Here is a 25,767-nt window from a genome sequence, read left to right as displayed (position 1 = left end):
CAAGGGACAGTCATTGAGCATTTGAACCCATCCACTCTGTGAATTCAGCTCAGCGCTGGCTGTTTGTGCTCAGTCTCTTGCAGACCTGCAGCAGCAGGAAGAGGAGACCTATGCGGACGCCTGCGATGAATTCCTGGATCCCATCATGAGCACCTTGATGTGTGACCCTGTGGTGCTGCCATCCTCCAGAGTCACTGTGGACAGGTCCACCATTGCCAGACACCTGCTCAGGTACGCCCGCCCGGAAAGCAGCCTCGGGGCAAGTGTGTGGCTGCTGCTGCACCTTTCCTCCCAGCTTTCTGATTACGGTGTAGCAGCCCAGTAGGTGCCCCAGAGATGACTTATTATAATGTGATGGGGAGGCATTGGTAGAGGTGTATCACTTGATTGTTAAGGATTTAAACATCCAAAACAAGACACCTTGTTGTAAAATACTGGTCTTACCTTATCTATTCCTTCCTTAAGGAAATAATTTCTGTTAACATATGTTATAAAATATGTTAACCTGGAGTCTAATTGGATTTAAATTGCTTTAATTTTATAAAAATATAAAAGGTAGGGGTGTCTTTATTATTCAGGCTTTAAACTGTATTCATCCCACGGGTTAACTCATATCTCCTGCTGTTGCTGCTATCAGTTGTGGTGTCCAGGGTGCTCCCAGCTGCCGCTCTCAGGGCAGCATTGCCTAGAAAGGGTCTGAGAGACTGTTTAAAATTAAGTTATGGAAGTTGACCCAAATTTAAGGAAATACAATTTTTTAATTATTGGGGGGAAAAGGATTTCCTATTTCGTGGTATTTGGTATTAAGTATTCACTATATGCATGATGCTGTGCTAGGTGGTACATCTTTTCAAAGTGTGAGTGAAAATTTATATTTTATTGGGGCCTCAGAATAAAAAGGAGAAGATATGCCAGCCCTTAAAGTATGTTATAAACCTCCCTACCTGTCAGGAAGCCATGACCTTCCATCTACTTGGATAGCAGTCAGCTGACTGAGTCAGGTGTCCGTTCCCAAGGCTTTATCCCCTGACATCTCGTTCTGTTTTGAGAGTCTGTCACTAAAATTAAGCTCTTCCTGCTGACGTGAGTGTGCAGGGTCTCCGTTGAGGGAAACTGAATCAGATATCTGAACAGTGTTAAAATAAAGTTTGTTTAGAAGCTGAAAGACAAAGTAGCTAAGTAATCTGAAAAGGAAAAAAAGAAAAACCTCCTGAATCATTCTTTCTAATCTCAATTCAGCACTTAATTCAAATGCATTCTAGCTTCAGTCTCCAAGTAAGATCCCAGGTATTCTAGTTTTGGCTTAGGATGTTAGAACTGATTAAAGTAACCCCATTTTCCTTTCTCTCTGTCCCAGTGACCAAACAGATCCCTTTAACCGTAGCCCCCTCACCATGGACCAGATCCGGCCAAACACAGAACTAAAAGAAAAAATCCAACGGTGGCTCGCAGAGAGGAAACAACAAAAGGAGCAACTTGAATAAATACTGTGACCTAAAGCAACCAAAACCAACCCCAGAGTGAAGATAAACAGTTGTTTGTGATTTCTCTTTGGTTCTGTTCCTTTCTTTCTTCCTTTTTTTTTTTTTTTTTTTTTTTTTACTAAATTGGAGAACTGCTCTTGCTCAAATTATGATAATTAAGATTCCTAAGAACTTGACAAGGCTCTCCTAGCTTACAGGAAATTTTAGTTATATCATCACCAAGTCTGGATATCATCACTAATTTTTACCCTTTGTTCTCTCTCCCTATTCCTTCTTCTCCCCTTTCCTACCTTAAATTATATTAACTTCCACTGCTAAAACTTCTGCCACCTTACTATTTTCTTCCAAAACTGCTCAGACATCTTTGGTGAGTACTGCTTTCAAGTATATGATGTCACATATTTCAGTGACAGCTGATATCGTCAAAAAGCCCTGTGTTGTCAAGGTATAGACTAGTCTTCGTGGCCCAGACTTCAGCTCTTCTTTTTGTACAGCTCTGCAGTATTACAGGGTAACCTTCCACATCAAAGCAGGTAGCTTGATGCCTGAGTACACGGTAAGATGATAAATGAGATAAAAGGAAGAAATCATATGCAATTCTGTTGATAGCTCTTAATTTTGTATTATCTCCATAACGCAGAGATATGGTAGAGAACAAACACTGTCCCATGGGGTTGTCATTACCACAGAAAACAGCCTTACAATATTTTTGGGAGGATTGACAGGATAAACTTGCAGTTTTGACACTATCCAGAAAATTCTGAGGTGAAAGAATAAAAGAGGCTGTTGGGCCCAATTTAGCTTATGGAAATCTCTTGCTAAGTAGAGAAGTTGGATAACGAATATTGTAAGCAGGAAAAAAATGTCATTTGAAGACACTAATATCAACAGTATATCTCAGTGTAAAAAATATATATATCATGTGGTTTTTTATATTGGCCTAGTGTAAAAAGTCCCACTTTAAATCGTCTCTTCCCTGGTAAGATACAGTGTGTGGCCACTAACACATTTTTCTAGATAAAATTCTGAGACTGTGAAATGTATAGTTACTGTTTGAGCTTATGACCTCAATCCCAAGAACTGCTTCTAACTCAGCCTAGGTCAGCAGTTAACAAAGAAGGAATTTGAGGACAGCTTTGCCCACAAACCATTTTAAATATCAACTTAGCCCCATATAGTTAGTAGGTGGGTGGGCCCCCACTTCTACAAGTTGAGCTTGAGTTCCCTACTCACCTGTGCAGCTTACATGCTAAGTGAGGCACATTCCCCTATGGACTTCTATATCACTGTCCCTCTAACCAGTGGTTGGCAAACTGCGGCTCGCGAGCCGCATGTGGCTCGCGAGCCGCAGTTTGCCGACCACTGCTCTAAGCCCAAAGATACTCTAAGTGACAAGAAAAAGGGTATGATCTGGAAACGGGTCATTGCTTCATTTAGAGGACATTAATGTTAACCATGGTGTCTTTCAAATAAGATGTCAGTTTCATAATATGTCAAGTTTCTATCAACAGCCTTTGATATGTTTTTGATGGTATCAACTGGAAAAAAAATGAGGGGGCATCTCACACTAGATATAAAGATGTTGCCTATTGCTGTGCTTATAAGATGTGCAAATGCCAGAACATAAGATAGGAATTCAGTGTTGCCTCCTGGGCCTTGAAGGCATGGGTTGACAGAATTTATTTCCTTAAAATGAGCTTCATGTGATTTATTAGCCTCCTTTACTGATAATGAACTGTGTATAAAATAAGCTTCTACCACCTTGCATTTATCTTCCAAGCCCAATCACATAGGATGTTTTCTTTTTTAAAAGACCAGGTTTTTATAGGAGAAATTTGAGGAAAAATGGGCACAAAACCTCAAAAGGCAGCATTCCCAGCAGCTTTCTAGTCAACAACCTGTATGTTGGTATCTGTATCTGTATTCCACTTCTGTCTTCAGATTGTAAGCCTTTTCTGGCAAGCTTTTTTTTTATTATTATTATTAAAGCCCTTTCCTGAAATTTATGAATGGCTATGGCACCATTAATGCTGCTGAATGGCTTAAATTCATTACATAGTCAAGTGCATAGCTTAAGGCCACTACTGGTAAGGAAACCATATAATTTAAGAACATCCAAAAATGAGACTGAAAATTATTATTTTGGTACAACGCAGTGCATATATGCACTTGGAAGCTTAACAAGGTATTTTGTTATCTGGAACTAAAAACCAGCTCAAAATCTATGAGAGCAGACTCTCAGACATACCTAGTTTGATGTGTTGGCTTTGCTGGAGTATGATAGGAAAATGGAGACTCTTTAATCAGCTCTAATAGTGCTTACTAAGAGGGTAATACTAAACTTGGGAAATGTAATAGGTTTCATCAAGCAATCTAGTTTTTTTAAAATGGATATGTAAAACCTGAAAGAAACTTTAAAGGTTTCACACTCTACAAAAGCTTTACTTTATTTGATGCTGGTTGTGAAGCAGCCGTTGCACAGAGCGTAAGTGGACTGGATGCCTTTACTAGCCAGGGGCTGATGCTGCACTGTTGATGACATGAGTACATAATGCACATGCTCTACCTGCTAAAAAGGAGACGAACTTAAAGACAAAACGAAGAACAAAAAGGTTGACTGAAATAAAACTTGATGGACATAACTGTGTTCTGAAACATTCCAGGACAGTTATTTCTTGTCAAACTCACCTGGGGGTATTTGTTCAAAGCTTGTATTTAATAAATGAATACCTAACTTATAACCTTTGTCATCACTTCCTTTATTACAGTATTAAAAGCTCATGGCAGTTTCAGAAATCCCTCTGGAAATTTAAAGGACTCTGACCTTCCCTTTTGTTGAAGGTAGTTTCAGATTGTGACCTGGCTGATCTAATCTGCTTTAGCAGTTAACCTCTAGATCAGTGGTTCTCAACCTTTCTAACGCCACGACCCTTTAATACAGTTCCTCATGTTGTGGTGACCCCCAACCATAAAATTATTTTCGTTGCTACTTCATAACTGTAATTTTGCTACTGTTATGAATCGTAATGTAAATATCTGTTTTCCGATGGCCTTAGGCTCCACAGGTTGAGAACCGCTAGCAGGGTCACCTAAGACCATCGGAAAACACAGATATTTACATTACGATTCATAACAGTAGCAAAATTACAGTTATGAAGTAGCAACGAAAATAATTTTATGGTTGGGGGTCACCACAACATGAGGAACTGTATTAAAGGGTCGCGGCATTAGAAAGGTTGAGAACCACTGTTCTAGATCCTGTGGTTATCTCTGGAAGATGAGTCTCCTACTATCAGTTCCCTTTGGGCTTCATTCTTCTTTATCTGGCCTAAATCACAAGTCGTTCATTTCAGTCATTTACTGTCATGTCCCCCTTAACCCGTGTTTCTGTACCCTCTGCCTTGCAAGACCTCAGCCTAGGTTAACCCAACCATTCCCGTTCCAATATCCAAACTACAGACCATTGTTGGAGAAAAATGACAATCTTTAGAATTATGCAACCATAAACTTGTAGTTTCTAACATTGCCCAAAACCCTTCTGTGTCCTTAACTTCAACAGCTATTCCAAACTCTAACCTCTTTTCTCAAATTCTTACCCTTCACACTCAGACGACCTTGCCTTCTAATTCACTAGAAAGATAGACTCAGAATTTTCACTTTCAAAAATTCTCTCCCATCATCCCACCTGTGGTAAAGGCCCCACCTTTCCAGGGCTAATCCCTCCAGCCTCCTTTGTGCCTCCTCAGGATGTCAACCCCCCTTCTCTATCTTCAGTCTCTCCCTTGACTTGCACATCCCTTTAGTTTTCTGACTTGTTTTCCTTTATAGCCATGTTCCTTCATTCATTCACTCTGACTTCTAATTTTTTGAAACTGCTCCAGCTGTTTCCATATTGCCAAATTAACTTCCCCATCCATAATTGACTTCTCTTTAGTATAAGGAAGCTAAATCATTCCACTGAAATCCTGCTCTTGTATCCTACTTTTTTCTTCCTACCTCTATTCCATCAATCCAAAAGTTTTACTTCTTCTCGGGCTTCCCCAGGGTACATTAGTTATCATTTTGTTTTTCAAGTGCCACTTCCCTATTACATGTTTTCTTCCAGTCATGTTCAACTGTAAAGTTTCAACTCTAGTAGTCGTCCTGTTATACATCAATTCAACGTTCTGCAGGTCAGCAACACGCCTAACAGATACTGTTGTCTGTTTACATTGCAACCTCTTCAGATCCCGTCTCTGCCATTCACTAGCTACGTGGACGTTTATCAAATGAGGACACTACCTAATTTACAGACTTTCTTTATATTCCAAAATGCCTGGCATACTGGAATCCTCACTAAACGTGCTTTTGTTCCTTATATCTGCATAGTTTCCCGCGCTGGTTAGGGATTTGGGGTAATTGGATTCCAATCGTGATAAGAGGACAAGGAGGAACCGGAATTCCAGAACATCAGCTAAAGAAAGGCTATGGGGCGCCTGCTCTGCCCCGTACTTGACATGTTTGGCCAGGAGCCTCTCTGGCTTTGTAAAGCGTTCGAGTTGTCCTACAAGGGTCAGCGCAAGCCCTCATTCCCTAAAGTTCTCCAAAGCGCAAGCACCTCGGGCGGGAGAGTGGAGGCGGGACCAGGGAGTCGGGAGGCGCAGCACGCATGCGCCTCTCCTACCCTCCCGCCTTCCGGATCCGGGCGGCGGGTCCAGAGAGCCGCTCGGCGCACGCACTTCTCCTCCCCTCGCCGTCTTCCGGCTCCGGGCGGCGGAGCGGAAAAGTGGGGAACGAATCCAGAGAGCCGCAGAGCGCATACGCCTCTCCTCCCTTCGCCGTCTTCTGGCTCCGGGCGGCGGGGCGGAAGAGGGCGGGCGGGTCCAGAGAGCCTCAGGGCGCATGCACTGCCTTTCGGCTCCGGGCGGCTGCCCAAAGAAGTGCCTGCTCGTCCGGGAATTCTGGGTTCTACTCGAAGACTCTCGTCCTTTCGTGCCCACTCTCCTCTGTGGCTGAAGAAGCTACTTTTACCAGCTGGACTCCGGAAGGGCCGTGGGACATCTAAATATCGTGGGCTGGCGCGAGGAGGACGGCCTGACGTTAGACGCGGAGCGGGGTCCTTCGGCGGGTCCTTGCGAGGGTGACTTTCAGCCGGCGGTGCGGGCCGCAGTGTCCCTCCTGGCGCCATGGCCCAGTTTGTCCGGAACCTCGCGGAGAAGGCCCCCGCGCTGGTGAACGGTGAGCGCAGCGGAGCCTGCCCTGGGGTCGGAATGTGGGGAGCGTGGCTCTGTGGGGACATCTGGGAAAGGAGGGCCGCGGTGTGTGCAAGGACAGAAAGGGCCTCGTCAGCTTGTCGCTTCACGTCTGCAGAAGTTCCTCAGGCTGCGTGAATTTTTGAACGTTGACTTTGTTTTCTGTACTGGCTAGATTCTGGGAGGATTTTTTAAATATATATTTTTAATGATTTCAGAGAGAGAGGCATCAATGATGAGAGTGGCTCATTGACTGGCTGCTTCCTGCACGCCCCCCACTGGGGGATCGAACCTGCAACCCTTGTTACAGAAAACCGAAGAAGAACCAAGCAGTACTTAGAGAGATCGAGTTACATTTATTACGCGCGGGTCCAGAGGAAAATGTCTCTCAAATTCTGGGCCCCAACATGGAGGAGTTTTCCATATTTATATGTTTTTTACCTTCTTTGTCTCCCAAATATGAGGTGTTTCCGGCTCCTTTTGCAAGTTCTTAAAGAGCCCCTATGTGCTGGGGCCTTGAGACCTCAACCAAAGGCCTGGCCTGGTGCCAGCACTGATAATTTCATCCAGGGAAGGTTTAATGGCCTCTCCAAAGTGGGAGTAGTCCTATTTTCCTTATTATTTAAGCAAGCAAGCATTTATAGAAGCCAAATTGCAGGGTTAAAATTTCAAACAGCAGTTTTTATATAAGGTGGATGCTTCACCCTGGCATATGCCCTGACCAGGAATGACCTTCTGGTTCATAGGTCAGTGCTCAACCGCTGAGCCACTCCCGATTCTGGGAGGATTTTTAGGTGGGATTGGATTTCAGGGACGAATATCCCTGCCCCAGTAAGCATAAAAACGGGTTGTAAACTAGTCTTATTCCTATAGTTTAGCATCCATGGGTGTTTCCGTTTGAAAAGGCTGCAGCATTACCGGTAGGTCAGTGTATTTCACGGCCACCCCGAGTGGTCACAGCCCGAGCAGTGGTCTGCTCTGTCCGTCAGCGTTTCAGTCGTGTGCTGGGCAGCAAGCTGTTCATTTATTCTCCAAGTGAGGGAATGCACACTGAGTGAGGACGCTTTCTCATGAGATGTAGGTATCCAGTAAGGGCTGAAGTGCAGATCTCTCTTTAGCTTTCGCTCACATTTGATTATGAAATGTGAATAGACTTTTTAAAATACGCTGTTATTGGTATTTTCTACTTATTCTCTCTTGCCTTTCCTCCATCGGCAGACAATGAGTGATTGAAGGCCTTATAGTGGCAGGTACTATAAATAACTATTCTCTCCTACAGTCTACTAGTTTACACATTTTCCCAAAGAACTTAACGTTTGCAACTTTACTGAGATCATCAGTAAGGATGGTCTCCAATCTAGATTTGTCTAATTTTTTTTTTTAAATATATTTTATTGATATTTCACAGAGAGGAAGGGAGAAGGATAGAGAGCTAGAAACATCGATGAGAGAGAAACATCGATCAGCTGCCTCCTGCACACCTCCCACTGAGAATGTGCCCGCAACCAAGGTACATGCCCTTGACCGGAATCGAACCCGGGTCCCTTCAGTCCGCAGGCCGACGCTCTATCCACTGAGCCAAACCGGTTTCGGCGATTTGTCTAATGTTTTTCTCATGGTTAGTATGATAGCTGTATGACAAAGCTCTACAATTTTACATAAGTAAAAATAGAAGGAATAAGGGCGTCATTCTTTGGACTTCGAATGATATGAGGCAAGATTTTTAAGTTTCAAGTGGCTTTCAGATCATTTAGATTGTGTATGTTGGTGAATTTTAATAATAAAATCCAAAAATAAAGGTAATACAAAAATATCATGAAATAAGTAAATTCTTTCCTCTATTATTGTGAATAATTGAAAGATAATGGTGATTATTTTTGCAAAAATACTCAGAAAGGAAAAGTCAACTGGGGTCAGAATGTGAAAGTAGAATATTTTGCTTTATAATATAACTCAGCTTATTAAATGTGAATGTTAAATGTCTAATTAAAATTACTGTAGCTGTTAATTCCCTTGGAGGACAACGAATCTTACAAATAAGTAATGTTAGCATTAAATTTCCCTACAAAGTTCAGAGTATCTTTTTTTTCCTTTTTACTAAACTTGATACTTTATTTGGATTTCACCCTTTTCTTTTTTAAATATATTTTTATTGATTTCAGAGAGGAAGGGAGAGAAAGAGATAGCAACATCAATGAGAGAGAATCATTGATCAGCTGCCTCCTGCACACCGCACATTGGTATTGAGCCCGCAACCCAGGCATGTGCCCTGACCAGGAATCGAACCCTGGACCCTTCAGTCTGCAGGCTGACGCTCTATCCACTGAGCCACACTGGCTAGGGCTCACCCATTTTTTTATTAATCTTTTTGTTACAAGAGCCATTCCACCTTGCATTTTGTCAATCTCCCTACCTCCTGTGGTGTGACAGTTTTCCAATCTTTCCTTACCTTTCATTACTTAGACAATTTTAAGGTATCTGTAAGTATGTGTAGGTATCCTGTAAGGATGGTCTCCAATCTAGATTTGTCTAATGTTTTTCTCATGGTTAGTCTGGAGCTATGGGTTTTGAGAAAGAATACCACAAAAGGGAAGTGCTCTAATCACATACCAGGATGTGTGTGATATCCATATAATGTCAATGGTGAAATTAGCTTCCATTGGTTAAGGTAATGTTCCCTAGGTTTCTTCACTGTAAAGTTATTTTTCTCTTTCTATACTCTATTGTTTACAAGCAAGTAACTAAGTCTAGCCCATGGTGTAAGGCAGGGGTGGGGAACCTTTTTTCTGCCAAGGGCCATTTGGATACTTACAAAATAATTTGAGAGCCATACAGAATTATCAACTTAAAAATTAAACTGCTGTGTTTGGTCAAACATTTCATTAACTCACCCCTAATGCATTGGCAGGGCCAAACCAAATGATTTTGAGGGCCTTTATGGTCTGGGTTAGATGTTCCCCACCTCTGGAGTAGGGGGTGGGGGGACGGGTAGCTGCGCCATCAAGTACCTACATACGTGTAAATGGCATTCTCCCATGAGAAAGATTTGTCTCTTTCCCGTTCATTTACTTGTGCAATCGCTTATTGTATGGACTACATTTACTTCATACTTCATACCTCCAGAAGTATGTTCTCTTTTTTTATTATTTTATATATATATATATATATATATATATATATATATATATTTTTTTTTTTTTTTTTTTCAGAGAGGGAGGGAGAGGGAGATAGAGATAGAAACATCAGTGATGAGCGAGAATCATTGATCGGCTGCCTCCTGCATGCCCCCTCCTGGACATTGAGCCCACAACCTTAGCATGTACCCTTAGCAGGAATCAAACCCGGGACCCTCCATTCTGCAGGCCAATGCTCTATCCACTGAGCCAAACCAGTTAGGGCCAGAAGTATGTTCTTTATGTTGTGCTCAGATTGTTGCAGCTTTGACCATTGAGAACTCTTCAGTCTGGCACCTCTGTCCTTCTGACTGCCCCCTTTACTTCCTGGTACTACAAGATGCCTCAGGCTCATCTTTTCTTTTCCCTGCCCCAGCCTTAGAATCAGCCATTTCTCCAAGGAGCCCCTAGTTCCTTTTTATTGGACAATGGTTTTTTGAAACTAAAAGTTAGGCACTGGATATATTCCTTGCTATTAAATTATATCATTGTTCTAGGCCCTCTTAGTGAACAAGGGTATGTGTGTACACATTAAACCTTGTGTATACATGCATATATATAACTAGAGGCCCGGTGCAGAAATTCGTGCACACGTAGGGTCCCTAGGCCTGACCAGCGATCAGTGCTGATCTGTGGGCCGACCGGTGGGCGGGGTGATCGGGGGACTCCCACTGGCACCCGCCTTGGCTGGCAGCCTGGCACGGCCCGCTCACCAGCCCTGACGGGTGGGGGGGGGGTGATAGCTTCTGCGTTGAGCATCTGCCCTCTGGTGGTCAGTGCACATCATAGTGACCAGTCGTTCCACTGTTCAGTTGATTTGCATATTAGGGTTTTATTCCATAGGATTGTTTCTGTATACATATATTAAACAAATTCATATGAATGTCTCCAACTCTAATCCAGTAACATGGGATTTGTTCTTGCTTTGTTTTTCTAGCTGTAGCTTTTCCCCTAAAAAACACTGTTTGTGTGCAGTGTACTGATTTTTTTTAAGGGTAAAATTGAAGATTAAATTTTAAAGAGTCACACAGACTTTGTACTTTTTAAAAATATATTTTTATTGATTTTTTAAAGAGAGAGGAAGGGAGAGGGAGAGAAAGAAACATAATCAGCTGCTTCCCTCACACCCCCTACTGGGCATGTGTGCTGACTGGGAATCAAACCAGCCACCTGATTGTACACAGGGTGATGCCCAACCAACTGTGCCACACTGGCCAGGGCAGACTTTGTACTTTTTGATGGCCCCATCTTCGGGCATTTATCATTCTATTTAGAACTATCTCTTAGAACTTAGTGTCTACTTAAAATTCCCATTGTCCTGGCTGGTAGCTCAGTTATTTGGAGCATCGTCCCAACGCACCAAGGTTGCAGGTTTCATCGCGGTCAGGGCACATGCAGGAATCAACCAACGAATGCACAAATAAGTGGAACAACAAATCGATGTTTACTCTTTCTCCCTTTCTCCCTATCCCCTTCTCTCCCTCTCTCCATAAAATCAATTTTAAAAAATATTTGCCCATAGCCTTAAGCACAGAGGATGAAGGAAATAGTAATTCTAAGAGTAGTGAAAAACTAAACAGGCAATTAATAATAGGAAAAGTACTAGAAGCTTTGACTCTATCCTTGAACAATAGACACTTTGTGGATGTTCATGCATTTGTGCTTTATTACATTTGTCTTGTAATTTTTTTTTTTTAATAAAATGCCTTCCTCTTGATGAAATCACTACCATAGTCTTACATTTACACACTGGTTGTTAAAAATCTTCTTTTCCTGAAATAGTAAATACTTTGAGGAATTGGTAATAGATTTGACTTTTGGCTGCTCTTAACAATACATGTAGATTTTGCCCTAACCAGTTTGGCTCAGTGGATAGAGCGTCGGCCTGCAGACTGAAAGGTCCCAGGTTCAATTCCAGTCAAGGGCATGTACCTTGGTTACGGGCACATCCCCAGTAGGGAGTGTGCAGGAGCAGCTGATCGATGTTTCTCTCTCATCGATGTCTCTAACTCTCTATCCCTCTCCCTCTGTAAAAAAATCAATAAAATATACTTTTCAAAAATACATGTAGGTTTTATTTTTATTATTTGTGATATTTTGAAGGAGGATCAACAGTGCTTTTGTTAAAGAAAGATTTAATCCAGCACATATTGATAAGGATACCAAAAATGGATGCTAATGAACAATTCCATCTGGATTTGTGGCCAGTATTGTGACAAGTTTTAATCTTATTCTGAAGGATGCCATTCTGCATAGCTCCTTTCCTCCTCAACTGTACCTCTTCCCTCCAAATTTTCTGATCTCTCTACCAAGAAAGTGTTACATTGCTGCTGTTTTCTTGATTAGTCCAACATCTAATAACGTTACAGATAACTAGATTTGCCATCCTTTATAATAAAAGGCTAATATGTAAATTGTCCCTTTGACTGGAAGTTTGACCACGGGGGTGGGGCCAGTCGGCCAACTGCCCGCGGCTCTGCCCTCAATCAGCTCCCCCATCCCCACCCCATTGTGGGGGGGGGTGGCTGTCCAACCTCCCACGTCCCCTCCCCACCCATGCACGAATTTGTGCACCAGGCCTCTGGTTCACAAATAAATAAACAGTTCCCTGACCGGTTTGGCTCAGTAGATAAGAGCGTCGGCCTGCGTACTGAAGGGTCCCAGGTTCGATTCTGGTCAGGGGCATGTACCTTGGTTGTGGGCACATCCCCAGTAGGGGGTGTGCAGGAGGCAGCTGATTGATGTTTCTCTCTCATCGATGTTTCTAACTCTATCCCTCTCCCTTCCTCTCTAAAAAATCAATAAAATATATTTGCATAAATAGATAGATAAAGTAACAGTACTCGCTGCCCACTGGTGAAGTGTAGCATAATTGAAGGTGCTTAATAGTTCCTGCCTGATTGAACTTCCTTGTGAAACAGGTGTTCTGCATCTTTAAAAGGCCCCTATTACCTGGGAGCAACTTTGACCTTCACACCGGGCGCACATTTGATGCCAGCAGTGAATGGGTGTGATGCATGAATAAATGTGTGTCCAGTTCACACATCTGCTTCTTTCGACCTCTGGTGAGTTCATCCTGTTTTGTTTTGTTTTGTTTTTCAGCTGCTGTGACTTACTCGAAGCCTCGATTGGCCACGTTTTGGCACTATGCCAAGGTTGAGCTGATTCCTCCAACCCCTGCTGAGATCCCTACAGCTATTCAGAGCTTCAAAAAAATAGTCCGGAGTGCTCAAACTGGTAGCTTCAAGCAACTCACCGTTAAGGTAACGATGTGCTAAATGAAACCGTCTGTCCCTAGCTAGGTGGCTCAGTTGGTTGGCACGTCATCCAGTACACCAAAGAGGTGCGGGTTCCATCTTCAGTTGGGGTGCAAACAGGAGGCAGCCAATTGCTATTTCTCTCTCTACAATCAATTTTTTTTTAATATCCTCAGGTGATGGTTAATTAATTAATTAATTAATAGCATATGCGTAAAGAAAAAGTCTTTCCTTGGGATTTTTCTGATTGTTTTGATTAATATATGTATTTCCCAGTAAGGCTGAAACTAACATGAGAGATGATTTCTTGACTACTGATTGATTGGGCTGTTCTATATCTTACTTTTCTATTGCTATAACAAAGAAGTGACTGTTTTTACTGGGCAACATTTTTCTCTTCCAATTTTGGTTAGTACACTAAAATAGAATGGCTTACTTTGCTCATTCTGCACTTTTTTTCATCTGTAGTCAGAACTATCTTCAATTTGGTCAAAAGATCTCTTAGAATATATCACAATCAGGTGGCTAACATTCATATGAAGGATAAAAATATCAAAACTTAACAAGCATATAATATGTTAAAAAGGATTATTGAATTGTGTGAAAATAAAATCTAAAAATTATAAGATTTTGGAACTTTTATTTTTTATTTTTTTAGTGTATTTTTATTTCAGAGAGGAAGGGGAGAGGGAGAGAGAGACAAACATCAATGATGACAAAGAATCATTGATTGGCTGCCTCCTGCATGCCCCACACTGGGGATCGAACCACAACCCAGGTCGGAGAATTGAACCATGACCTCCCAGTTCATAGATGGACGCTCAACCACTGAGCCAGGCCAGCCAGGCTGGAACTTGTATTTTATGTTTGCTTGCGTGATTGAAACATAGGATAAAAAAACCCTAAATAACTAAATTATTGCTGACTTAAGAAACTACATCCTGAGAAACGTGGATATTTTTTCAGGAAATTTCCAGTATTTTTGGTCTAATTTGAAGGGGAAGGGTATTTTTTTCAATTAGAATTTTAAGATCCATATTTGCACTTACATGTAATAGTGCTTTCTGGAACTATCTATTTACTTTTTCTCTTCAAGGCAGTAAAACATTGATTTGTGAAACTGAATAATTACTAAATACAAGAGTTAAGGCAAATAATAAGTAAATAAAAATGATGTCTAAAGAAGAACAGAGTCTTTTATCTTTCAACAGATTTTTCTCTATCAGAAATGTCTATTCAGAGACTTGCCTTCTTCCCATAGCCATCCTTTCATATGAATGCCCTGTCTTAATGTGTTAGCTATTTCCAGGATGTGGATTGTTTTAGAGCTCATAAAGTGTCTCATAAACTAATAATGAAAGTGTTAAGTCAGTTCAGATCTTTAAAGGCTGCTTTGAAAGAATTTATAAGCTCTGAACTACTTACCTTACATAACTGAGTTTAGGGGTTCTCAGCAGTTGAACAAAGTTAACATCAGTAATTCTTGACTTTGACTAAAACTGCTCTCTAATTTTATGGCATCCTTATATTCTCTGTCACTTAATCCTATAAAATAGTTTTAAATATGTAACAAAAAGATATACAGTAAAGTTTATGCTTCCTTTTTTTTTGCTCCCCCCCCCTCCCCCCGCCAGGAAGCTCTGCTCAATGGGTTGGTGGCCACTGAGGTGTGGATGTGGTTTTATGTCGGCGAGATCATCGGCAAGCGCAGCATCATTGGCTATAATGTTTAAAAAACAATCTTTAATCTGAGGTGTTGTGGTTTGTTTTTTTTTTGGTTTGTTATTTGAATATTCTTGTACCATGAGTGATCAGAACGATATTTGAATAAAAAGAGGTATGTCAAAATCAATGTTTTCTGTATCAAACATGCATGGAGAGGTCATAATTTCTCTTGATATTTGGTTGGATCGTCTTTTGCTTTAATAATTAGTATAGCTCTAAATACATGTCTTTGCTTACCCTGAAATATGGAAAGCATCTAAGTGAATATACCAACCTGGTACATAATATTTATGAGGATAACATTTTAATTTGAAGGTGGGAAATATGACATTTCCAGAAAAGTTGAAGAAAAGGCCTTAAGAAAATGAGAACTTGCTGCAGTAGGAAAAATAGTATTAACTTGTATTAGAGTTAAATCAGTAGTTAAAGAATAAGATTTGGATGGTTTCTCTTTGCTGAAGTCAGAGAAAGATCTTTTGACAACCCCTATGTCTGTAAATATTGGGGTATTTGGTGGGGTTTGTTTTTTTATAACATCTTTAACACCAAGATTAGTTATCAGTCTATCATCTTAAGCAATAGTATTGAGGATATAGGAGAGGCTTAATCTTTCATTGGCTTTTTGGGGGGGTCTTTGAATGGCTCACTGGTACTTTCTCAATCCATTGTAACTCCTGCAGCCCCTGCGAAACATGCAGTACTAGCTGCTGATAACCAAAGATGATTGCATTTTGGAAAAGCATCTTGCTCACAATGTAGTAGTCATCCCTTACTAGTATTAATGTTTATCTTGTCAATCCCAAATTTACCCACTACAATTAGAACACTGATGCTTTAGCTTTATACGTGACTAGAGGCCTGGTGCACAAATTGATGCATGGGTGGGGTCCTTAGGCCTGGCTGGCAATCAAGGCCTATCGGGGGCCGGCCAGCCGCAGGGAGGAATCACGGGAGGTTGGCCGGCCAGTTGTTGGGGTTGGGGATGGGGGGGAGACCTGGGGGAGGAGCTGCAGGAGGTTGACCTGCCAAGGGAGGGGCCTTGGGAGGTTGGCTGTGGGAGCACACTGTCCACCAGGGGGCAGCTCCTACATTGAGCCTCTGAACCCCCAGGTGGTCAGTGTGTGTCATATCAACTGGTCAACCAGTAGTAACAGTCACTTAGGCTTTATATAGATAAACAGTGTCTATAGAGATCGCTACTCTGCTGGGATATAAAGCAATGTCTAATGCTGCTTCTGCAATAGACACAGATGGTCAAAATTGAAACTACCTCTTCTCAAAAAGCATTCCATAACTTTTTTTTATCCTCACCTGAGGATATTTTTTCCATTGACTTTTTTTTTAACTTGATTTTAGAGAGAGAGGGATAGAGAGATAGAAACATCGATGAGAGGGGAACATTGGTCCACTGCCTCCTGCACACCTCTACTGGGGATCAAGCCCATATCCGGGCATGTGCCCTTACTGGGAATCAAACCCATGACCTCTTGGTTCATGCCTGGGTCTACACTCAACCACTGAGCCACACTGGCCAGCCTCCATTGATTTTGAGAGTGGAAGAGAGTAACATTGATGTAAGAGAGACAAGTCAGTTGGAGATCTCCGACCAGGGATCAAACCTGCAACCTAGGTATGTGCCCTGACCAAGAATCAAACCTATGACCTTTTGGTATATGGGATGATGCTCCAACCAACTGAGCCACACTGGCCAGAGCACATTCAATAACTTAAACATGCATAGCAGAAGACTAAAAAGATATTTACTGCAGTAATGGTGATCTTTATGAATTTCTCTATTTCATGCGGTATTAAAATTAACTAAAATAGATTTTATATGTAACTAGTGGCCCAATGCATGGATTCATGCACATTGAAAGGAAATTAATTAGAAGAAATATTTTAATATCACTATTTGCCCTTTATAATAGAAGTGTCAACCAAATTCACAATCAACAATGAGGTTGAAACGCGTGCAATTGGCGCCAGCAAGAGCTTTATATGTATCACATGTCAACGTCTATCTTTAAATTGCCAGTAAGTGTCATATATACCAGCCGGTTGGTCACTTAGACTTTTATATATAGAGAGGTGATTTTTTTTTTAAATATTTTTATTGAGCCCTAACGGGTTTGGCTCAGTGGGTAGGGCATCAGCCTGCGGACTGAAGCGTCCCAGGTTCGATTCCAGTCAAGGGCATGTACCTTGGTTGCAGGCACATCCTCAGTAGGAGGTGTGCAGGAAGCAGCTGATCAATGTTTCTCATTGATGTTTCTAACTCTCTATCCCTCTCTGATTTCAGAGGAAGGGAGAGAGATAGAAACATCAATGAAGGTGGAGAATCACTGATTGGCTGCCTTCTGCCCGCCCCTAATGAGGATCGAGCCCACAACCCGGGCATGTGCCCTAGACCGAAATCAAACCTGGGACCCTTCAGTCTGCAGGCCAACGCTCTATCCGCTGGACCAAACCAGTTAGGGCTGTAGGTTTTTTTTAAACCACATGGTCACCCAGAAAGTTCAGAATGAACATTTACTACTCACTTCACTGTTGGCTTCCTCCTCCTTTGCCCTAACAGCACTCCTCTGATGTACGGTGGCTAATCCTGCATGTACAGAATTTTCATAGGTGAAGATGGCAGTGGGCTCCTCCAACTGGCCACTTCATAGCTTGTTACTTTTTGGCTTCCTAAACCCCAAGGGTACTGTCTTATAGTGGAGACCTGAAGGCTGTCTCACCGAACTGGTGTGTGCCAAGAGTTCACTGCAACAGCTCAGGCCTCAGAAATGTATTGTGCACCTCTAAGCCCTGGCACTGTGCTAAGTGGTGGAGGCATTCGTGACCAAGACTGTATTTAACTTTCACAAGAGTGGTCAGCTGGGACGTGATTAAGTGTGCAATTAGTCACGTGACATGCTGTCATGAGGCAAGTGGGAGGTTGTGTTTGAAAGGGGCTAACCCAGACTTGAGAAGGGTGCTCAAGAGCTTTCAAAAGAACTGATGATGGAAGGAACCCAGGAAAGGGATTAGCTGAGAAGCATGGCACCAGCAGGCCAAGCAGCCTGTGCAGAAGTCTGCACATGGAGGTTCTGAAAGAAGGCAAGCATGGCTGAGTGCCAGGTACAGAAGAGAGTACTAAGACCTGGACCAGGTCATGACGTACATATGCCATATTAAAGAGTGGATTTTTAAAATAAGGACAGTGACTGGAAAGCCATTGGAGGACTGACAAAGCACAATCCCTACCTGTTTCTGGCATCTTAACAGCAACTGGTGATTTCAGTTTAGGTAACAAGCTGGATAGAAACCTGCTTAGGGTACATGAAGGAATGCATGTGGCCAGCATTTTCCTCACTGTATAGAAACATACTCCGTAGTAGACACCATGAGAGAGTGTAGTTGCTCAAGTTCAAGCCAGTTAGACAAGTAGTCACTATGGTCCAAAGGTATAATTCCATGGAAATCACTATAGAAAAATAAATTTTTAAACAATTTTTCAACAGTGAAGCCTTTTCTATTTATTTCTTTATTGTTAATCCTCACCCAAGGATATATTTTTTTCCATTGATTTTGAGAGAGAGTGGAAGGAAGGGAGAGAGAAACATTGATGTGAGAGAGACACATCGATCAGCAAAGCCAGAAAAAAAGAATCCAAAAATATGGAGATAGTATAAGGAGCCTCTGGGACAACTTCAAGTGCACCAACATTCACATTATGGGAGTGACGGAGGAGAGAGAAAGCAAGATAATTGAAAACCTATTTGAAGAAATAATGACAGAAAACTTCCCCTACCTGGTGAAAGAAATAGACTTACAAGTTCAGGAAGCAAGAGGAACCCAAAGAGGCCCACACAAAGACACAGCATAATTAAAATGGCAAAAGTTAAAGACAAAGAGAGAATCTTAAAAGCAGTTACCTACAAGGGAGTGCTCATACAGCTGTCAGCTGATTTCTCAACAGAAACTTTGCAGGCCAGAGGGAGTAGCAAGAAATACTCAAACTGATGAATAGTAAGGACCTACAACCAAGATTAATTTACCCAGCAAAGCTCAATCCTCATTTAGAATTGAGGGTCAGATAAAGAATTTCACAGACAAGAAAAAGCGAAAGGAATTCATTACCACCAAACTACCGTGTTCCCCCGAAAATAAGACATCCTCCGAAAATAAGACCTACTTACAGGTTTCCTTCTGAGTGAAATATAAGGCATCCCCTGAAAATAAGGCCCCCCAGCTCTGTCTCAAAATGAGAATTAATTTACCATAAACTGGTCGCTAGGGCCACCCCGACTGGCGTCTAGCAACCAGTGACGTTACGCGGAGTCCTGACGTCACTGCTGTGTGGAGGCAGAGCGGAGGTCGGAGTGAGCGGTGAGCGCGGGGTGGGAGAGAGGAGGAGACTTTCGCAGATGCGTGTAGAACAACAGGAGGATTAGAGCGGATGGGACGCAGCGAAGGTGGCGAGTGCTGGTCTGTCTCTGGTGACACTACCTGATGCTCGCGGCCGCCTTCATGATGACTGAAAGTTCTCAGTCAGTGGCAGACCCTGCTCCAGCCCAGATCCAGGCCCCAGCAAGCCCACTGACAGTCCCCAGGCAGGCCCCAGGGGGTAAATGTCTGATAAAGGGGTAGGGGGGATGTCTGGTGAAGGTGTTCAGTGGCACAGGGGTGGGGGGAGGGGGATCACTTAAAGTGACACAGGAGGATCAGAGGGGGCAATCAAAATGACACAGGAGGATCAAAAGGGGTTACTAAAATGGTAATCCCCCCTCTGATTCTCCTGTGCCATTTTGATTCCCCCCTCTGATCCCCCCTGTGTCATTTTGAGTGATCCCCCTCCCCCCACCTTGATACCCCAATTCCTTTTTTTTTACCCCTAGAAATGAGCACAAAAAGAAAAAGCTACTCTGTGGAGTACAAGAAAGGAATCGTGGAAGACTCTTGGGGCCAAAATCTTACTGCTTTCTGCAAAGAGAAGATGTTGAGTATCCGATTGGTCCGAAAATGGCGAGCAGAGTATGGTAACCTCATTGAACAAGTGGACAAGGGAAATGCTAAAAAGCGCAAGTGTGGATCAGGTCGGCAACCATTATTTTCCGAGCTGGAAGACCTGATCTGTGAACGGGTTGTTGACAGGAGAGCAAAGGCTTTGGTTGTGAATAGGGCTCAGATTCAAGAATTTGCCCTTGCAATGGCACCACAGTTTGACATAGCCCCCGAAGACTTCAAAGCATCACCACACTGGCTGGATAATTTCCTTCAGCGAAGTGAACTGTCTTTAAGAAGATCTACAACATTGTTTAGGTTGGAAGATACTCAAGTTATTAAGCGAGCACTTGCATTCAAGTCCTTTATTGATGATGCTGATTTCTCTAAATACAATCTTTCCAACATGATTGCTATGGATGAAACTGCAGTGTTTATGGGCCAATCATCTCAAACAACAATTGAACAGTGGGGTGCCTCCTTAGCGTACATTCCCTCCACTGCTTACGAAAGTGCACGTGTTTCCTGTATTTTGGCAATTCGTCTGGATGGCACTAAAATCCCACCTTTAATCATTTCTAAGGGCAAGAAGGAAAAGATTGAACGTGTTTTGGGCGTTTTTATTCTTGAAACTGAAAAAGCCTGGGCCACACAAGCAGTTATAAGGAAGTGGGTCGATTTAATGTTGCCGCTTGTTATGCGAGGGAGCCAAAGAGGTCTGCTAGTCTGGGATGCAGCCAGCACTCACCGCGCTAAAGACATGAAGACATTTCTTTACGAAAGAAAAATAGATCAGATAATGATTCCCGCAGGAATGACGGCCTATCTCCAGACTCTTGATATTGCAATAAACAAGCCATTCAAAGACAATTTGTGCATGGAAATTAATGACTACATTGAAAATAGAATGGAGAGAAATCAGCGTGGAAACTTTGTGAAACCTAAACTGCAAGAAGTTGTGACTTGGGTGAAGAACTCATGGGAGAAAATCACTGACAGTTGCATTGCAAATGCACTGCGAGCAGGCTACCTTGACAAGAAGTACTCATTTAAAGACAGTGCTATTGCTAAACATGAGAGATTTGGTCCACTGATTCTGAAAGAAACGGAGTTACAAGAAATTCACCAGGAAATTCAGGAATTGGATTGTTATGATGATGTTCCAGAATATGATGACATGATTGTCATTGAATAAATGAGTAAATTCTTGATACTGTAGGATTCACAGTTTATCTGGTTTGTGTTGACAACTACTGTACTACCGTACCGTATACAGGTAATAAATTTCCTTTATTTTCATTTAACAATAAATGTGTACCGTATTCTTCTTCATGGAAAAATAAGACATCCCCTGAAAATAAGACCTAGCGTGTCTTTGGGGGCAAAAATTAATACAAGACACTGTCTTATTTTCGGGAAAACACGGTAGTATTACATGAAATATTGAAGGGTATTCTTTGAGGAAAAGGAGATGAGGAAGAAGTACAACAAAGAGGAAGAAGAAGGAGAAGAAATAAAAAATATGAATAATAAAATGGCAACAAATACATATCTATCAAAAATGGAATCTAAAAATCAAAATAAATGAACAAGAAACCTAATAAAATAAACTGGTAAATAAAATAAGAATCAAATGCATGGAATAGACTGACAAATCTCAGAGGGAAGAGATTAATCAAAGATCTTACCCATGGACACAGACAGTAGGCTGGTGAAGGCCTGGGGCGGAGCAGGAACTGGGTGGAGAGGGGCAATGAGGGGGAAATAAGAGGACACCTGTAATACCCTTAACATTAAGATTTTTTTAAAAACTGCATCCTTGGTGACCTCCTCTGCATTTGCGCCCATGTAACTGAATGTAGCAGAAGAAAACTATCATAGTGGCTCGTGTCACTTTATATTCATGATCAGAACCTCAAGAAAGCACTTAAGACCTAGCCAGGTTGCTCAATATATAGAGCATAGGTCTGTGGGCTAAAGGGTCCTGGATTCAATTCTGGTCCAGGGCACATGCCTGAGCTTGGTCCCCAGTAGGGGGCATGCAGGAGGCAGCCAATCGATGATTCTCTGTCATCATTGATGTTTCTATCTCTCTCTCCCTTTCCCTTCCTCTTTGAAATCAATAAAAAACTAGAAGAAAAAAAAAGCACTTAATACCACCTGACAATCATCCTATATTTCTTTGAGCCATGATTATTTCTGTCAATAGATGACTTGCTTTTTCTTAACTAAGAAAATTGAAGCAATTGGAGAACTTCCATTAACTCCCACCACATCATTGACCCACTACCCTCCATGTATATATAGGGTGGCCCCAAAAAATGTATGCACACTTGACTCAGACATCAGACCCAACTAGTCACCACACATAACCATATGTTCGAAGTCACCACTATATATTCCTTCCTGTGCACTGGGTCAAAATTGCTCCTTTTAAGCACAGTTGCAACTGTGCCCCATCGCCTTTCCATCAAGTCAAGCCCACTCTGTTGGCTGAGAATGGTGACTGAGCTTTTTTCTGGTTTGCTAAGGGGAGGTGAGAAGTGTTGTATTTTAGAAACTCTGGGTGTAGAAGGGTCACTGGAGCGGCAGTGCAAGGATCTCACCACCACCATGTTGAGCAAAAGGGCACAGACCAAGGCCACCAAGAAGCACCCCAGTGGGAAACATCCAATGTGTTAACCATGTTTGATCAATCACAGGTTCAGGAGTTTAATATGATTGATCAGAACAGAGATGGTTTCATTGACTAGGAAGATTTACATGATATGCTGGCTTCCATGGTGAAAAATCCAACTGATGAGTATCTACATGCCATGATGAATGAGGCTCCAGGTCCAATAAATTTCACCATGTTCCTCAAGATGTTTGGTGAGAATTAAACGGCACAGATCCAGAAGATGTCATCAGAAATGCTTTCACTTGCTTCGATGAAGAAGTGACTGGCACCATTCAGGGAAATAGCCTGAGAGCTGCTGACAGCAGTGGGAGGTGGGTTTATGGAGGAAGTGGAGGAGCTGTACAGAGAAGCATCTATTGACAAAATGGGAAATTTCAATTACAGGAGTTCACGGCCATCTTTAAACATGGAGCAAAAGGCAAACGTGACTGAAAAGAACTCCAAATTGCAGCCCAATGTTTCTTGTCACCACTTTGGGTATTTCTAAGACTTTCCCTTGGAGTCTATAGCATTTCATAGATTTCTTTTTAAAAAAATAAATATATTTTGGGGGAAACCAAGATGGTGGCATAGGTAAACACCTAAACTGCTGCCTCATACAACAATTTCAAAACTACAACTAAAAGACAAAACAGACACCATCCAGAACCACAGGAAAGCTGGCTGAGTGGAAATTCTACAACTAGAAGGAAAGAGAAAAGCACACTGAGATGCAGAGGAGCTGCAGAAGGCAGAGGTACAGAGACGGACACGTGGAGAGGACTGGCAACTGAGTGCGCTGCTGGCTTTCTCAATCAGGAGGGAGACAAAAGCTCCCAACTGCTCTGAACTCCAGTTCCGGGCAAGACTCTGGGTACCCAGACTCATACGGGGTGAAACTGGACTGTCAGGAAAGAGAAAAGCACACTGAGACTTAGAGGAACTGCGGAAGGCAGAGGTACGGAGGAACGCGTGTGCAGAGAGAGCGGGCAACTGAGTACGTGGGTGGCTTTCTCAATCCTCATTCGGGAGGAAGACAAAAGCTCCCAACTGCTCTGAACTCTAGTTCCGGGTGAGACTCTGGGGACCCAGACTCATTCGGGGAGAAATTGGACTGTCTGGCAGTGGGTGGAACTCGAGGGCGGCTTTCTCTCAGAGGTGCTTGCAGCGATTACCACAGGACACTGAGACCCAGGGGCCTCTTAGGGCAGGGCTGACGGGAAACCAATGCTGTCTGCTCCACCCTGAGACTCCGCCCCATCCAAGCTGAGCACAGAGGCTTTTGTAAGTCTTCTCCCATAAGGGTGTCTCCAGCACAGAAGTTCTCCCAGCGTAGACACAGCTGATCCTCACAGCCAATTGGCCTTGAGGTCAATTACTCCCAGTGATACCAACAACAATCAAGGCTTAACTACAACAAGACTGTGCACACAGACCACAAAGGGGTGCACCAAGAGTGTCCACCTCAGGGAACTGGGGAGGCTGAGCCACTGGGCCCTATAGGACACCTAGCACACAAAGCCACTCTATCAACTCAGGGAAGCAGCCCAAATGCGGAGAAAGAAACAGGTCACAAGTGAAAGAAATGGAGGAAAGCAAACGACTGGATATAGAGTTCAAAACCACGGTTATAAGGTTTTTCAAGAATTTTCTAGAATAGGCCGATAAATTTAGCGAGACCCTCGAGGATATGAAAAAAGACCAACTAGAAATTAAGCATACACTTACTGAAATAAAAAATAATATACAGAGATCCAACAGCAGACTAGAGGACCACAAGAATCAAGTCAAAGATTTGAAATACAAAGAAGCAAAAAACACCCAACCTGGAAAAGCAAAAAGCAAAAAGAATCCAAAAATATGAAGATAGTGTAAGGACCCTCTGGGACAACTTCAAGCATACCAACATCAGAATTATGGGGGTGCCAGAAGAAGAGAGAGAGCAAGATACTGAAAACCTATTTGAAGAAATAATGACCGAAAACTTCCCCCACCTGGTGAAAGAAATAGACTTACAAGTCCAGGAAGCACAGGGAACCCAAAACAAAAGGAATCCAAAGAGGACCACACCAAGACACATCATAATTAAAATGCCAAGAGCAAAAGACAAAGAGAGAATATTAAAAGCAGCAAGAGAAAAACAGTTACTTACAAAGGAGCACCCATACGATTGTCAGCTGATTTCTCAACAGAAACTATGCAGGCCAGACGGGAGTGGCAAGAAATATTCAAAGTGATGAATAGCAAGAACCTACAACCAAGATTACTCTACCCAGCAAAGTTATCATTCAGAATTGAAGGGCAGATAAAGAGCTTCACAGATAAGAAAAAGCTAAAGGAGTTCATCACCACCAAACCAATATTATATGAAATGCTGAAAGATATTCTTTAAAAAGAGGAAGAAGAAGAAAAAGGTAAAGATAAAAATTATGAACAACAAATACATATCTATCAACAAATGAATCTAAAAATCAAGTGAATAAAAAATCTGATGAAGAGAATAAACTGGTGAATATAATAGAATCAGCGGCATAGAAAGGGAATGGACTGACAATTCTCAGGGGGAAAGGGGTGTGGGGGGTGCAGAAAGAGACTGGACAAAAATCGTACACCTATGGATGAGGACAGTGGGGGAAGGGGGGAAGGGCAAAGGGTGGGGTGGGAATCGGGTGGAGGGGAGCTATGGGGGGGAAAAAGAGGAACAATTGTAATAATCTGAACAATAAAGATTTATTAAATAAAAAATATTTTTTTTTATTGATTTCAGAGAGGAAGGGAGAGGGAGAGAAATAGAAACATCAATGATGAGAGAGAATCATTGGTTGGCTGTTTCCTGCACGCCTCACACTGGGAATTAAGCCCGCAACCCGGGCATGTGCCCTTGACTGCAATTGAACCTGGGACCCTTTAGTCCACAGGTCAATGATGCTCTATCCATTGAGCCAAACCAGCCAGGGCTACAGCTTTTGCCTTTCTTGTGATATTTATTCTCAGCCATTTTGGGCACATGCATCTCTATAATCAGACTGGAAATGGGACTTTTTGTCATTTTCAGAATAGAAAATAGGGTAATTTAACTTATCAGCAGCCCCATAACTACAATCTCACAGTATCAATATATTTTTTCAGAGAAAGTTATTCACTCAATTTTTTCTGAGCCATAATTAAACTTTATGGTAAATAAATAAATAAATAAATAAATAAATAAATAAAGTATACACACTTCAGCAGCTGATAGCTCAATTGCCGTTTCTT

The 25,767-nt window shown here is 42.2% G+C and overlaps 2 protein-coding genes and 1 pseudogene across 3 annotated transcripts in view; all 3 read left to right on the top strand.

The window, feature by feature from the left end:
- UBE4A (ubiquitination factor E4A) overlaps window positions 1-1,629 on the top strand; it is a 47,671-nt gene extending 46,042 nt beyond the window's left edge. The window contains exons 19-20 of the mRNA XM_080642296.1: window positions 74-231; window positions 1,358-1,629. Coding sequence (XP_080498422.1) covers window positions 74-231; window positions 1,358-1,484 — 285 coding nt within the window. The 3' untranslated portion in view covers window positions 1,485-1,629. The remainder of the gene's footprint in view (window positions 1-73; window positions 232-1,357) is intronic.
- A 4,479-nt stretch (window positions 1,630-6,108) lies between these two features.
- Window positions 6,109-14,997, top strand: ATP5MG (ATP synthase membrane subunit g). Its single transcript, XM_080687576.1, has 3 exons — window positions 6,109-6,701; window positions 12,991-13,151; window positions 14,780-14,997. The coding sequence occupies exons 1-3, from the start codon at window positions 6,650-6,652 to the stop codon at window positions 14,876-14,878; spliced, it is 312 nt and encodes a 103-aa protein (XP_080543702.1). The 5' UTR covers window positions 6,109-6,649; the 3' UTR covers window positions 14,879-14,997.
- A 7,469-nt stretch (window positions 14,998-22,466) lies between these two features.
- On the top strand, window positions 22,467-22,965 carry LOC308257849 (myosin regulatory light polypeptide 9-like; annotated as a pseudogene). The gene has a single exon. The product of its transcript is annotated as a myosin regulatory light polypeptide 9-like (transcript).
- The last annotated feature ends 2,802 nt before the right edge of the window (window positions 22,966-25,767 follow it).

This window comes from Plecotus auritus (genome assembly GCF_963455305.1).
Source record: "Plecotus auritus genome assembly, chromosome: 9".
NCBI classification, from domain to species: domain Eukaryota; kingdom Metazoa; phylum Chordata; class Mammalia; order Chiroptera; family Vespertilionidae; genus Plecotus; species Plecotus auritus.
The sequence above is the reverse complement of the archived record's forward strand: the minus strand, read 5'-3'. Positions and strand labels throughout refer to the sequence as shown.

Excerpts from the sequence above, each read along its gene's own strand:
- ATP5MG (XM_080687576.1), top strand. The coding sequence starts at position 6,650 with ATGGCCCAGTTTGTCCGGAACCTCGCGGAGAAGGCCCCCGCGCTGGTG. Across the intron at positions 6,702-12,990 it reads GGCCCCCGCGCTGGTGAACG|CTGCTGTGACTTACTCGAAG; the intron begins GTGAGCGCAGCG and ends TTTGTTTTTCAG. Across the intron at positions 13,152-14,779 it reads TCAAGCAACTCACCGTTAAG|GAAGCTCTGCTCAATGGGTT; the intron begins GTAACGATGTGC and ends TCCCCCCGCCAG.